A 15506-nucleotide genomic window follows, 5' to 3' on the forward strand; every position below is an offset into this window, starting at 1 on the left:
CCTTGCACATCACATTATGAGTCAGGCCTGATTGAAAGCAAATTTCCAGCAAATCTTATCCAAAGTTCAATCGGATTTCAAGATGACACATCAAGGAGCATTTCCAGATTTGCATTTTCTGATTTTTCAAAGTGATTTCCAGTTGGGGAGGGGTTTTAGGAAGAGTGATTTACTGAAGCATTAGTATTATTCTCATTAATTCCTTAATGTTTTGATGCAAAATTTTTGTCCTTCAAGTTTGATGCATTGGGAGAAATTCACAAGGATGCACAAAGAGGTAGATTAACATCATGAAGGACTCCATCAGGATCAGGTCTACAAATTGAGGATAAGGATGATAAGGACGTCAAGATGACATCAAGGCAAGAGGAGGAACACTTCAAAGGTGTGGGAAGGATTCACCAATACAAGGACATGATCCACACATTCAAGGATGTGGATGAAATAATCAACAACATGAAGGGAATCACATTGAAGGAATTCCAAAGGAGTGAAGAAGTAGTGGTGACATCAAGGGTTCATTCTAAGGCAACATGAAGATTTCAAGATTAGGAGGAAAGCGACACCTAAGCCCCACACTTTCAACATTGCAATACAATAGATGACAAGTTCAAGTACATCAAAATGGAATACATCAAGAACATGAGGAGTCAATCGCAATAAAGAGATCAATGAAAATCAATGAAGAAGATGTCAAGATACACATTTGCAACATTTTCCATTATTCAAGTGCATCAAGGAAAGGATAAGTTTGCGACATGAGGATGATAGCAAAATCAAGAACTACATCAAGCTATACATTTCGAGATGAAAGAATTCAGGGTCAAGATGAGGTGGCATCCTAGTCATCATCCAACCTATCGGATTTTGCCACATTAGTGTGTCCAGATTCATTGTACCTAACTCATTCAGGGTGGAGCAAGTGACACATGGCAATTTATCGAATATAGTTTCACATACCTAACCTATTTTCTTATTAGTTCGCATTCAATGTAATACACATCTTCAAATCATTGTAATTTTCTCATTGGCCGAAAAGGAAGTTTGTTGTAACAAACCCTAATTAGGGTTTCATTGCGTAATCTTGGCCATTGATTTGAGAATCAATTTGAGCCTTTGAATTGTAATGAGCTCTCTATATAAGTCTCACTCTCATTTGTAAAGGCAAATAGTTAGTAGTTGATCAATAGATAATAGCTAGATAGTTAGAGTAGGAGAAAAGGACATTGTTGCTAAGATGTTGCAAGAAACATATTATTTTCATTGAAGATATGGTGAATTTCATGTGTTGATTCAACATTTTGCATGGTCTCTACTTCTCATTCTTTTTAATGTGGATTAGATGGATGGAAGTTATTGTGGATGATTCATTGTGAAACTCTAAAGTTCATACCATTTACAATTTTTTGATTATAAGTTGTGTGTATGGTTGGCCTGGCCCTGAACTCTTAAAATAAGCTTAACTTCGATTGCTACTTACTCATTGATATGCATTCCTTTGATGGTATTGATGATAGTAGTGATTTGAATGTCATTAGCTTTCCTTAGAAGATCGCACCAACTTTGCCTAGTTGTTCCTTGCATGGCAAAACAAAGCATGGTTGAAGTTTCACTAAGTCGTTCATAGTCTCTTACATTCTAGGAATAGCGTAGTCTTTCTAAACCCTTGTCCTTTTTATCTTTTTTTCAAGTCAGTTAGATCTCAAGTTCTAGTAGAGTTCAAGTATAAACGTGAGTCCCCTTGTAATTTCCAGCAAAATCACATCATATCACTGAGTCTATCCATGTATAAAGTCAAGATCTGACTATTGGTGTTGATGTGTAGCTAGGTCGGATCCCTTCTAGGGCTGACCTAGTACACCTAATGGCTAATTGGCTTGTCGGCCTTAGCCACATTTGCTATCACATTTTGTTACATAAATTCTTGTTTAGGTTTGGCCCTATTTGGGCGGTGTATGTAACTTGCAAATATGAAAATTGGGCAAGATCCATAATGTAACTTGTAATAGGTCAAGACCTATATGTGTAACTTGTAAATCATAATGTAACTTGTGATTCTTGGCGCCAAAATTATGCAAGGCCGACTATAGACCTATAGAAGGTATTGACACCTATATATGCAAGGTGATTTGAGGTCAAATCACGATCAGATCAGCGAATCATCTATCTCTCTTATGTGTGACTTACCTCTGCACATTAACCAGCAAGCTATCCTATTGGCGAATCATCTTCAGCGAGTTATATCTGCTATTCAGGCTAGCGATCTGCCCTCTGCTTTCTAATCAGCAAACATTGCAAGCGAATTGATATCTCCAGTCAAGCGAATTCTGTCTAAGGCTGTCAATTCATCTTCCAGGCTGGGCGAAGATCATCATTCAAAGACAGCGAACTCCATTCTGGGCTGTCAAAGTGATTCACAGTGATCAGAACTTCAAGGCAGATTTGTGTATCTCAGATAAGTTGTGTTCTAGTTTTGGTTATGCCCTAGCAAGGGAATATTGTAAGTCTGCTACTGTGTTTTGATCTAATACAATCTGAGATATTTGTTGCTGGGTTTTTCACCTCCAAGAGGGAGGTTTTCCCAGGGTACTGCTGTGTTATGTGTGTTGCATTTATTGTTTTCTGTTCTTTGTTATCAGTCTGATCACAAAATCAACAATTGGAACCTTGGAGTCGTCTCGTTTGATCAAATAGTTTAGCATCCGAGAGGTCTTTGTTCAAGAGAGGATAGAATACTTAATATTTTATTCTGTGTTGCATGGTGTCATAATAAACACATCAACACCTTTGAGAACAATATATTATTCTCCAAATTGACCCCCCTTCCTTCTCTTCCTCAAATGAACCTTCGTTCCTTTATATCTTCCCATTTGAGGGAGGTCACATCTCTTCATCATGCCTGCCCTTTGGCAAGACACATAACCTATCACAATTTTCACCCTTTGAAATAGTACAACCCTTCATAATTCTTGCTCTTTGGAAGAGTCACTTACTTATCTACTTCCCATTCCTTTTTTCTTCCATTAATCCTTGATTCACATCTTTCTTTCATTTATTACCTCCTTATCCCATTTCAAATGATCTCTTCTCCCTCGTATATCTCATTTTTGAGAGAGTCATAACTCTTCATTCCATGCCTTTTGACCATTCATTAACTTAATTACATTTTAATTATATTACATTTTTATTTTTATTATTTTAAGTTTTAATTTATTATTATTTATTATTAAATCCTATCTCAAAATGGGGACATTACATTGCACTTCGGCTTTTTTTTGAAAAATCTAAGTCATAGTGTCAACTTCAAATTGCCATATCTCTCTAATATCAATTCAAATCTTTAATGTGACCTGCTTTTGGAAAGGTCTCAGTCATTTTTTGAGTGAATCCAAAATTATATTTATTGAAGACTTATATGAGGCACACAACCTAGTACAAGAAATTCATGCCTAAATGAAAAAAATCAACGACAAATTCCACTCACTTTGCCTTAATAGATTTGATACCATATGTTTTTTATATTGCATATCGCTTACAAATATTCTGTTCATATGAGCATCACCATGAGAACAATACAAGCTCTTTATGAGCAAACACTCTAGGAATCACCTACGGAAGACCAAGAGTCTCTCCTTAGAAATTTACTTTATTTAGAAACCACATCCACTTTAAAAGCCAACTATGGAAGACCAAGAGTCACAACTTAGAATTCCACTTTAGATATCCCTACGGGGATTTAAATTTGGGTCTCCACAATGACAACTCAATGCTTTAACCAATTAAGCCCAACCCCTTGGACATGATGTCCTGTTTGTACAACTTAGTGTTAGGATTATATGATGTTTTATTTCGTCCTTAGGTCTATGGTTTGTGTCATAATGTATTAGGGGATAATGTAATGTTTAGATTGATAAAGGTTCATTCAATAATGTGATTCAGGTTTCCTTATCCATTGAGTATAATTTTGGGAAACCCTAAGTTTTATATCTTTTACTATTTTTCTATTTTACTGCCAGCCAAATCTCCAATTTATAGAAACGTAGAAAGTGGAACTTGTGATATGGTAGGATGCCCATTCAAGAAATTGAATTTCTTTTGAAAACCAGAATGGGAATAAATTTCCAGAGTCCATGTTATTGAATTCATTGTGTCTGCATTTGATTGTGTGAGCAATTTTTATCAATGTTTCAGATCATACTCTATGATTCATCATCACAATAATTTTTACACTACATTATATAGATAGATGTCACAACTCAATAATAGAAATATTCCAATGTACTTAGAATATAGATCAAACCCTTAAGGTAGGGCAATACCTTACAATGCCTTATTGGAAGGAAGCAACTCCACACTATATCTCAATATGAGATCTAGACAATACTTTTCACATTTCTCATATGAATCTCTCGTTTTTATTATATGCTGCTCAATTACCTACTGCGACTACTTGTTCACATGTGGGATAATTACAACTATTCTTAATTAACTTGTTGGATGACTGTTTTTATTATATACCACCCAATTACCTACCACTGCCACCTAACCATACATGGGATAATTATTTCAATTCTTAATTAACTAGTTGGATGACTACAAAGTATATGCATCCCAGTACATTATCTATTACCACATGATACTTTAATGCCCCTGTCCTGTGAATCAAATCACAGCTTTAATAAATAAAGTTCATGCAAAATAAAATTAATAGAAACTCAAAGGAGGCTGACCTCCCATTAACCCTAGGCAATGTAATTTAGGAAATAACAAGAGGCCGACTCAGGATTAATTTCCTAGGGCTGACTCACTTAAATCAAACATTTGTCACTACGGCTGACCCCCTAAAGAGGTTGCCTCTTCTTGGAGAAATCGTACCCTTTTGATGTGATATGAAGGAAGATAAAATGTGGTAAGAAAAGCAGGCAACGCAAGGTAATAAATTCTATTTAGAGCAGACAAAAAGGGCAGATGGAGAGCAGGTTTGGAGCAGAAACATATGTGAAGGTTTAGCAAGCCAAACAATGAAAGATTGAAGGCAGCCCTAGGGCAGCAATTCATCAAGGAAATGGCAACATAATTGAAAGGGCATCAATTGAGTTTGGAAAAGGAATGATTAATTAAGGAGGGACACTTCTCTCATAGGGGTTGTATCCCTTGTAAAGAGTTGCGGACTTGTGACATTTCGTCCCTTTATGAGGGTTATAAATTGGGCAGGTCTACTCATGAGGAAGGTATGAAACAAGACAATCGAAGAAGAGGATAGACATATAAACCTGAGTATAAGCAGCCAATCAGGTATATCAGAAATTGTGCACTAGCAAATGTTTGGTATGCAATAAGGGCAATAATATATGCATCTATAATCTTTAATACATTTTTTTATCAAGTTACTAATAAACTTTAGTATGTTTCTTGAAGTTTGTTTATTCTTATTTCCTATAAGCAATCATTATGGGAATGGCGGGAAATATATTAGGGGAGGGGTAGTAGACTGGGTTCCCCCGAATTAAGTAGGCTACCCCAAGGGATGGAAACATCAAAGGTGGATGTTCTTGCTACTTGTGGGCCAAGGGGCAAGTTGTCTTAGTTGGATGCTGTGCGTTCTTGGACTTAATTATTGGGCTTAACAGTCTTCCTCAATGACCCGGGTTCCCTCGAATTAAGTAGGCCAGCCCAAGGGATGGAATCATCAAAGGTGGATGTTCCTGCTGCTTGTGGGGCCAAGGGGGGGAGTTGTCTTAGTTGAATGCTGCATGCTCTTGGGCTTAATTGGGCTGAACAGTGATCGGACACCCTTTATGACTTTCCTCTCCAAACCCTACCAGGGTTGATCAAGGGGAATTGAACCATTGATTCTTGATTTCTAAGATCAACAGTTTGCATGGTTTATCTAAGTGGGTTAAGATGATTATTGACATATATATGCATTTATATTTGATGTTGGATTGCTAACCCTAATAGAAATGAGTAGTCTTATGAATTATATTTTAAACATTATCTAACATGGTTGCAGGACCTAAACCCAGATTTATGGTGATAACCATTTTACATGCCTTATCTCAATTGAACTTGTGATTTTAGGGCAGGATTCAGGACCATCCTAAAAGGGGACATTACAAATACACTACAACACTAAACGCCTGAGTACATCACATTTTGAAACAAATTTGATGGCAAAATAAAATAAAGCTTAGAGCCAAGAACATTAGCGGAGTTAAGTTCCATTGGGGATTCACTGAAGTATAGGGTGATACCCAGCCTTAATAGACAAAGCAGGGAAGCCAACCATGGACGCCAAAGTGGTGTTTTGCCATGATGAAGGATGTTTGGGATGATGAACTGTCATAGGCATTGGAAGGCCAATCTATCCTACTGGGGAATAATTTGTGTAGAGTTAAAACTAGGTACATTTTGCTCATAATTCTGTTGCTTTATAAGTATTTGAATGTAGCACATGTGACGAGGCAAAGGAAAAAATCCTAAACAGAAAGTTAACATGAAGGTAGAATTTGATGCTTGCTTTAATGCAAAACAAGACTTGGGTGATGTCCGACTTACTCCAAGGGAAGAAGTTGATTGGTTGTAAATTGGTTTTTAAGGTCAAATGTGAGTCTTGGAACAAGTTCGAAGCCTGACTTTTTACTAGAAGAAATATACGATATGAATGAATGGACTATGAAGTGACTTTTGCCCTCATTGCAAAGATAGTTGATACCCTTTTAGTTGGATGTCTCTTACATTATTTAGTTTGGATGGAGAGTACATCAAATGGATGTTAAAATGCCATCTTGAATGAACACTTGGTGGATGAGGTTCACAGGGTTCAGGCAAGAAGATTGTAGGCTTTTTGGAAAGAATATTTGGTTTGCAAGTTGGTTAAATCCTTGTACTGACTTATGTTTTTCAAATATTGTAGGTTCTTGGGAAATAACGTTTGGCTTGCAAGGTGGTAAAGGCCTTGTATGGACTTGAGTAGGGTCCTTAATCCCAGTAATTTAAAATTGATTATCTTAGAGATTGAAGATTCAAATGAAGCTATTCTTATTCCACTATCGATATCAAAAACAGTGGTGATAACATACTGATTCCTAATTGTCTATTTTGATAATCTTGCCATCATTTGAGGTGTACACCATATCATTCAACAGTCGAAATCTGAGATTTGTATTGTTTTTGACTTGACAGATTTAGGACTCCTATATTATTAGTCAGGTGTATAATTTTGACAACTTGATCATGCTATTTTGTTTCACAAGCCAAGTATACCAAGGTACTTCTGGACTCTAATCCGACATCGATACCTATGGAAGTTGGATAAAATTCTCAACTTATATTAATTTGTCACTGGTTAAGGAATGAGTGTATCATCAATTGATACAAAGTTTGATTTAGCTCATGTTTTGGAGTAAGCTATCTTTCTTGATTCACGTCTAAGCCAAAAGAAGAAGCAAGCTGCAAAATGACTTCTTGAACATGCCAAAGAAACCCTCAATTTTGCCATTCTGTACCATAGATCTGTAGACTTCATGCTATCTGGATATACAGATTCTGGTTGGGCTGGAATAGTTGATACTGGGAAGTCTGCAACTAGATATTTTTTTTAATTTGGGTTCAGGACTAATTTGTTGAGAGAGAAAGCTACAACATGAAGTTGTATTTTCTTTAACGAGGCAGAATATAAGACAGCTGTAGAGGATGTTAGCCAATCTCCAGTTTCACAAAGAACACTATCCTCACTTTACAACATGAAGTTGTATTTTCTTTAACGAGGCAGAATATAAGACAGCTGTAGAGGATGTTAGCCAATCTCCAGTTTCACAAAGAACACTATCCTCACTTTTCCAATGACAGTAAACATGCTCAAGATGCTGACGAACCTGGTTTATCATGCTAGAACGCAGCACATTGAATTTCATCATCATTACATTTAACAGTGCTGGTAATGAAGATGTTTTTCTTTATTGTGGTTATACAGAGGAGCAAATGGCTGATATAATGACTAAATACCTTGGCAGCTATAGATTTGTCGAATTCAGAGATAGACTTGAGATTTTATCTGTTTAGTTGTTGAAGGGCAAATGGTGTATTCGATAAATTATTATCTAATTAGGCTAATTATTTGGCTGTTTTAAGTTTGTTAATATAGGTAGAATGTTATGCCTATTCAAAGCATGTAGTATCTGTCCATTTGTCTTATTTGTTACATGTTGGTGGTATTTTATTATGGGGTTACCATCTTATATATAGCAGGCATTATGCGATACAATTTGCGGTTCGTGTATCAATGTTAATATCTCCTTTGTAGGGTTTGTCTGCTAAAATATGGATGGTAGGATCGTGAACTACTGATTGATATGCCCATGAATTTCACAGCATAATGTGATAATCGATCCCTTTTATGCCTAAAGTTTTCTTTCATGATTTTTGTTTTGCTGGATTTAATAATATTGTATGTGGTATGTTCTTTTTGTCAGATTTTATTGTAGCTATGGTATGTTGCAGGGAATGGGAGAGATGCACTTATCACATGCTCCAACAGGACATCACAATGCCTCCAGTGCATCTGTGGTACGACCTAATATGCTTAAGCGTGGTGTGAGTGATCAGAGCTCTTCTAGCCAGGATTTCAAACGCCAAAGGTTGCATGGGGTCTCTGACCTTCCAAATGCTTCGGATATAGAGTCTTATAAAAGACAGCATGAAGTTTCTGCTTTGGTAAGTGGAGAAACATCATTATTCACTTAATGCAGTGCTCACTGAAATTGCTTTTTTGATGATCAACTGTTTATCTTAAAGTTGCAATCTATGCTCAGAAACATGCTATATGGTTGCATAGAGCTTGAAATCTTCTACCAAATGTTTTCTTCAGCAGGCTTACTGGATATGCTGTCTTAACATTCACTTTTGGACAAATCATTTCTTCTGTCGTACAAACAATTAATAGAAACTCTATTCTATAGAGGAGCTTGAGGAATCTTTGAGTTCATGGATAGGATGGAACTTTGAATTCATTTTCCATGAATATTTTCTTGAATTTTAACTGTATTTATTTTGCAGGGTGAAAATGTTCCTGCTCCATTCATCACCTTTGATGCTGCTGGTATTCCTTCAGAAATTCTAAAAGAGGTATGCAATTATATTATGCATGTTGCAAACAGGAATATACATATATATTTTGTCTTGGTTTTATGGTTTCTGTATATGTCGATCTCAAGTTTCAACGTTTGATGTGGGCTCACATATTAAGTCATGCCATATCTCTGTTGTGTATATGCTCTTGTGGATTAGTTGTTCATTTGTCACATTTATTTTCATTTGAGGTATGAGCTGCTTCTGTGCTTAGTATCACAATACCATTTGATTGTCTTTTTGAGCAGTTCAAACTTACATGTCAATTGTCATTTGAACTTTTGTCGCAGGTGCGATATTTGCTCCAGATAGGAGCACATGTCGTACGCTGTGCTGCTGTACAACAGAAACGTAGCACATTGCTGTCCTCTGTGGGCTAATCTAAATGGCCTGTCTACTTGGGACTTGCTGTCTGAGGATGGCTTAACAAGTCATAAAGGGGTTGGGCTGCCACTATTTGGGTCACTGCCACTATTTGGGTCAGCCATCAGCCTGAGAAGCCCCAGATTTCTGCTTCAGGTTGCTTCCACGGCAACCATGCAGGACTTGATACATTGGGAACACTTTGTATAGTCTCCGTTTCAATAAGATTTATCTATATTGCACCGTTTAGACTTTGGGAAGCTAGAAATAACTTTTTTTATTTATTGCTGTGGGTTAATTTACTTGAATCAAGGGAGAAGTTATTTTGTCATTACTCTTCATGATGTTCATATCTTTTTTCTTTTTCAGCTTCAAAATGCAGGTTTTTTGTCTCCTACTCCTATACAAGCACAATCTTGGCCAATTGCTTTCCAGAGTCGTGACATAGTAGCAATCGCTAAAACAGGCTCTGGGAAAACCCTGGGTTACCTTTTACCAGCATTTCTTCATTTGAGACGGCGTCAAAATAATTCACATAGGGGTCCAACTGTACTTGTTTTGGCACCTACAAGGGAACTTGCTACACAGATACAAGAAGAAGCTGTAAAATTTGGTAGATCATCACGGATCACAAGCACTGTATGCAATTCTTTCTTCGAATGTTTTTGTTTTAAGATTAATAAAGCTTATGGCAATAGTTTTTATATCTTTTTTCCTCCTTTTGTTTTTCTTTTCAGTGTATATATGGAGGCGCACCAAAGGGTCCTCAACTAAGAGATTTAGAAAGGGGTGCAGACATTGTTGTTGCCACCCCGGGAAGATTGAATGATTTTTTAGAAGTCAGGAAAATTAGCCTGCAACAGGTTTCTTTTTTGGTTCTTGATGAAGCTGATCGTATGCTTGATATGGGATTTGAGCCACAGATACGTAAAATAGTGAATGAAATTCCTTCTCGGAGACAGACTCTGATGTATACTGCAACATGGCCAAAGGAGGTGCGGAAGATTGCCAGTGATTTACTCGTTAATCCTGTTCAGGTCAATATTGGAAATATTGATGAACTTTCTGCAAATAAGTCTATTACACAGGTCTAATCATTTTTCCATCTCCCCCATTAATATTATGTTTCTTGATGTAATTTCTGAGATTGAAGGCAGTCTTGTTGTCAGTTTACAGAGTTTCTATTTACTTTATACTTTTTATTCTCTCTGAAAATTATGCCCTTTTGCAGTGTGTCGAATTTGTTGCAGCCTCTGAGAAACATAGAAGGCTGGAACAAATTCTTCGCAGTCAGGAACCAGGATCTAAAATTTTAGTCTTCTGTTCAACCAAGAAAATGTGTGATCAACTTACTCGTATTCTTAGTCGACAATTTGGAGCAGCTGCTATTCATGGAGATAAATCTCAAAGTGAGAGGGATTGGGTTTTAACACAGTTTAAAACAGGGAGATCACCTGTCCTAGTTGCAACAGATGTGGCAGCAAGGGGGCTTGATATTAAAGACATTAGGCAAGACTGTTGATACAAGAACACCTTTCTTATTTTTTTTAATAACATTGTTTTGTCACTCATGACTGTGTATATGTGTCTGCAGAATTGTGATAAACTTTGATTTTCCTACTGGAATTGAAGATTATGTGCATAGAATAGGCAGAACTGGCCGAGCTGGTGCTACAGGCTTAGCATATACATTTTTTTCAGACCATGATGCGAAATATGCACAAGATCTCGTTAAGGTGCTTGAAGTTACTGGTCAAAGAGTTCCTCCAGAATTGAGGGATATAGCTGCTCGCTCTGGTTATAACAGGGGACGTGGTGGAAGATGGGATTCTGGGGGCCATGGTGGACGAGGAGGAAGAGGAGATGGAGGTAGAGGTTACGGTAGTGGTCGTGGGGAGGTTTTTGGTGCGAGGGGTGGAGGATGGGGAATGGTGGGAGGGAGAAGTGAGAGACAGGACAGAGTATATGATAGATTTGGGGGTCGTGGCAGATTTGACCGGGATGCATCTGACCGATATGATACTTTCCCTGGCAAATATGACAGGGATAGTCGAGAAAGGCATCAAAAGGGTGGGCATAATAGGTATTTTGATGATGGTGCAGAGACAGGACGGGGTAGCTTCCAAAAATTTGATGAGAGGCTAAGAGGCCGCAGCTATAGTCGTAGCTACAGCAGGAGCCCAAGCAGGAGTAGGAGCCATGGGAGGAGTTATAGCAGGAGTAGGAGCCGAAGTCTAAGCTATGATAGGTATGATGGAAAAGTGGTTGTTCACAAGGGAAGCTCATCTGCTGATGTCAGAAGTAACTCACCATCAAAAATAGAATCCATGGAAAGGCATGGTTTACCTGTAAGGAACGGTCCTTTGTCAAGGTTCTCTGCTGCATAATTTTGTATTTGTTTATGATGAAATATCACTGCCTGGTAACAGATCCCCACATCAAGTTGTATTTTCCCTTTGTCTGATTCAGAATACCATGATGATATAGCATATTATGATATTTTTTTCCATGGAGTGGGCATTAGGTGAAGTGCTTTACTATGCAGGATTCATCTCAAATCTTGTATTATTGTATTGTAATGAACTTAAGCTGCTGGACAGTTATTCTGTCTATTTATTCTATGCTGGTTACTAAGTGACTTCATTGGTTATTGTGTATTATCTTGTTATATTTGATGTCAGTCTGGTTTATTTGTATATGGAGGTTTCTAAACTTTGAAGGCATCTGTTCAGTGAAGCATGAATATGTTGTATGCAGCTTACATTGGGTATGAGGGATATGCCAGTCTATTTTCAAATTAAAACAATTGACGTTGGCTTTTGATTGATGAGTCTTTGTCAGAAAAGGTCTCTGTAAGTCTTGTCTGTGGAAGTCTGTTTAACGAGTACTTCAGGAACTTTCTTTAAACTTTCAAGGACTTTTGCCTGGCTCTATGCTAGCTTAATCAAATTTGTGTTCCATGTCATATTTCATTCCATTACCCCACAGACCAGAGGCTCGTTAGTTCTCAACATGACCCAGAATTATTAATGGCGGAACATGAATAGTTTTTAAAGCAAAATGGCCAAATCAAGTGCTTTGTGGAGAATTGGCATTCTACCATCCAGCAAGTAGCCGTTTGTGGGATTATGAAGGGCTAGAGAGAGAATTTACACTGCAGAAATGCGACAAGTTGTTGGCTGCCGAATACTAATTGAGAAGTTTTCGTGCATCCAAATCTATTGTTGCCATCTTTAGTCAGCTTCTGGTCACCTTTTCTCTGTCAATGCTTGATGCTTTAAAAACGTTCTTGAATCATAAACTAGTCTAATACCTTTGATACCATGCCCTTTCTAGGCTCCTATTCAACAACACGTTATTTTCGTAGATTCGCTTGTGCTTGTTATCATTAATATTTTTTGCCTTAATATTTTATGTATTCTTTCAGTTTTACGGCTTCATTGGGCTTGTTTAAACAGAAAGATGAGTCTAGCATGCTGCAAATGAGCTATTTTGGCCTAAATGTGGCTCATGAGGTCCACACATGCACTGGCTTCCTTGCCCATTTTCTGTATTGAGGTGATGTGAGTTCAATTGTAATATTCAGAATACTTTCCAGAAACATTACAAATGATTTACGTGGGCTGTGGAATATCTTATCTATAGTTATGCGATATTTTTAGTCGAATGTCATACTATTTGAAATTTTTCTGCCTTGCCCATCTGTTGTATTTGCCTCTTGAGCACAGGCGAATGGATTAGATTTATCATGCAATTTACATGTCTGATTCTTATTGTTCTTTCGTTACTCATTTACTTTATATATTTGAATGAATCAGTAAATTTGTTATCAATTTATTTCTCCTTGAACGGAGTGATATCTTTTAATAAAAATATCCAATGAAGTAAAGATTTAAAAATAATCAAGTTCCCCTGAACGTTGAATCTTGGAAACAGAAAATTGTGAACAATTTTTATTTAAGATTTTTCTAGAAAAAATCCGGTGTTAATTTCCATATAATTAAAAGTGAACTAAGGTCCGTGTTTGAAAATTAAATTGGTTAAGCACTGCACAGGTTTCACAAACATACAAAATTAAAGACGAAATCGTTTAAATTAACTATCTATAAACTACAACCTGAATTCTAAGGTTTTCAAACAAAGATTGTGGGATATTTTTATAAACAAGACAAATACAGGAAGCAATCTTATCAAATTAGTAGAAGAAACCAAATTTTAAAGTGATGTTGGTGTAAATACTTCTGAGTCTGAGGTCATATGAAGGGGCTTCAAGAACTATTGTAATGTAACAAGGGGGTTCCATGAGGGAAAAAAATAAATAAAAATGATATGGGAATAATTAAATAATTTTTTTAATAAATAGGAGTCCCTATTTTATTGTTTGTTATCTTAAGTGGATGCATTTGTGGTGGGGTTAGAAATTGCTTCCAGTAGTTTAGGCATTTTTTCTCACTTGTCAATCATTTGGAGTTTTTAGATTCTCACCAACTCATTTTTTTATCATTTATATTTCTATACTCTATTATACAAACTAATAAAATTCATGAGACCATTAGTTTCCATAAATGTTGGAGCTTCAAGATTTTAAGCTTAAGCTACACTACAATGATCATGATACCACTTGATTTAAAATACTCCTAAAAAATTTCATTAACACCCCAGTTTCTATAAATGTTGGAGCTTCAAGATTTTAAGCTTAAGCTACACTACAATGATCATGAGACCACTTGATTTAAAATACTCCTACACCCTAGTTTCCATAAATGTTGGAGCTTCAAGATTTTAAGTTTAAGCTACACTTACTCCTAAAAAATTTCATTAACACCCAGTAATTTTTTTTGGGAAGCTTCCCGTGCCATAATACTTCAGTGTTTCATTGATTTGAAGATTTTGAATGTGTTGAATGCATTGTTGCAAAACTCATTTTGTGCATATCATACAATTGTCGCATTCCATGAGATGACATTTCTTTGAGGCATTTTGTCAAATAGTACATGTGCTTGTTTAGTTTTGTTGAACAGTTCACATGCTGTGTATGATTTCCCTTTTTGCATACACTTCTACTGGATTAGTAGTAACTACAACAGCTGATAACATTCCTCTATCCTCTATGATTTGATGGATGCCCATGTGCTCACTTGGCATGGGCTGGAAGCCGGTAATGGTTGTAGAGACTAGCTTCACAGCTATCAATTATGAAATGAGCATTTTTAGATTCTTTTCAACCAATCCTTTTTTTATATCCTACAATCATGGTATTCTAGGAAACCACATATCTTTGAGCCAAATAGCTCATGAGCCTTGTTTATGCTTCCACATTTCTAAAGCATGTCTACTAGACCATTTCTAACTATATCTAATAAGATTCATATATCTTTTATGCTTTTATGGATACCTAAACCCTATTCTAACGCTCTCATTTCGGTATAGGCTGAGAATACATTGTAATTTTTTTGCCACTTGGCAATAATTTGAAGTTCTTAGATTACCACCAATTAATTTTTTTATCATTTATATTTCTATATTCTGATATACAAACTAATACAACCCATGAGACCACTAGATTCCATAAATTTTGGAGGTTAAACTTTTTAAGCTTAATATGCACTACAAAGATCATGAGATTGCTTGGTTTAAAGCACAAGATAATATTTCAGTAACACCTTGTAAATTTTTTTAGGAAATCTCCCTCCATGAAATTTCAATGCTTCATTAATTCAAAGATTTTGAAAAGTTTAAAGACATCCAAAGATTTTAAATATTCTCAATGCTTTCTTGAAAAAATCATTTTGTGCATATCCTACAATTACTTCATTTTATGAGATGACATTTCTTTGAGGCCTTTTATCAAATAGTACACATGCTTGAGCAATTTTATTGAATAGTTCATATGCCTTGTCTAGGATTTCACTTTTTGCATACACTTCTAGCAAAATAATAGTAACTCGAACATCTCACAAAATTCCTCTATCCTTTATGCTTTGATGGATGGTTGTATGTTGCTCCAAAGCTCT

General features: G+C 36.3%; 1 protein-coding gene across 4 annotated transcripts in view; it reads left to right on the forward strand.

The window, feature by feature from the left end:
* LOC131036616 (ATP-dependent RNA helicase-like protein DB10) overlaps nt 1-12152 on the forward strand; it is a 57897-nt gene extending 45745 nt beyond the window's left edge. Inside the window, exons 2-7 of one of the 4 annotated variants that reach the window (XM_057968540.2) lie at nt 8503-8715; nt 9058-9126; nt 9862-10131; nt 10230-10580; nt 10724-11001; nt 11087-12152. In XM_057968540.2, coding sequence (XP_057824523.2) covers nt 8503-8715; nt 9058-9126; nt 9862-10131; nt 10230-10580; nt 10724-11001; nt 11087-11879 — 1974 coding nt within the window. In that variant the 3' untranslated portion in view covers nt 11880-12152. Of the gene's footprint in view, nt 1-8474; nt 8716-9052; nt 9127-9419; nt 9697-9861; nt 10132-10229; nt 10581-10723; nt 11002-11086 lie in introns of those variants that run through there. The other 3 variants (XM_057968541.2, XM_057968542.1, XM_057968543.1) reach the window with 3 other exon arrangements.
* Nucleotides 12153-15506: the final 3354 nt, after the last annotated feature.

Source organism: Cryptomeria japonica, chromosome 1, assembly GCF_030272615.1.
Source record: "Cryptomeria japonica chromosome 1, Sugi_1.0, whole genome shotgun sequence".
NCBI classification, from domain to species: domain Eukaryota; kingdom Viridiplantae; phylum Streptophyta; class Pinopsida; order Cupressales; family Cupressaceae; genus Cryptomeria; species Cryptomeria japonica.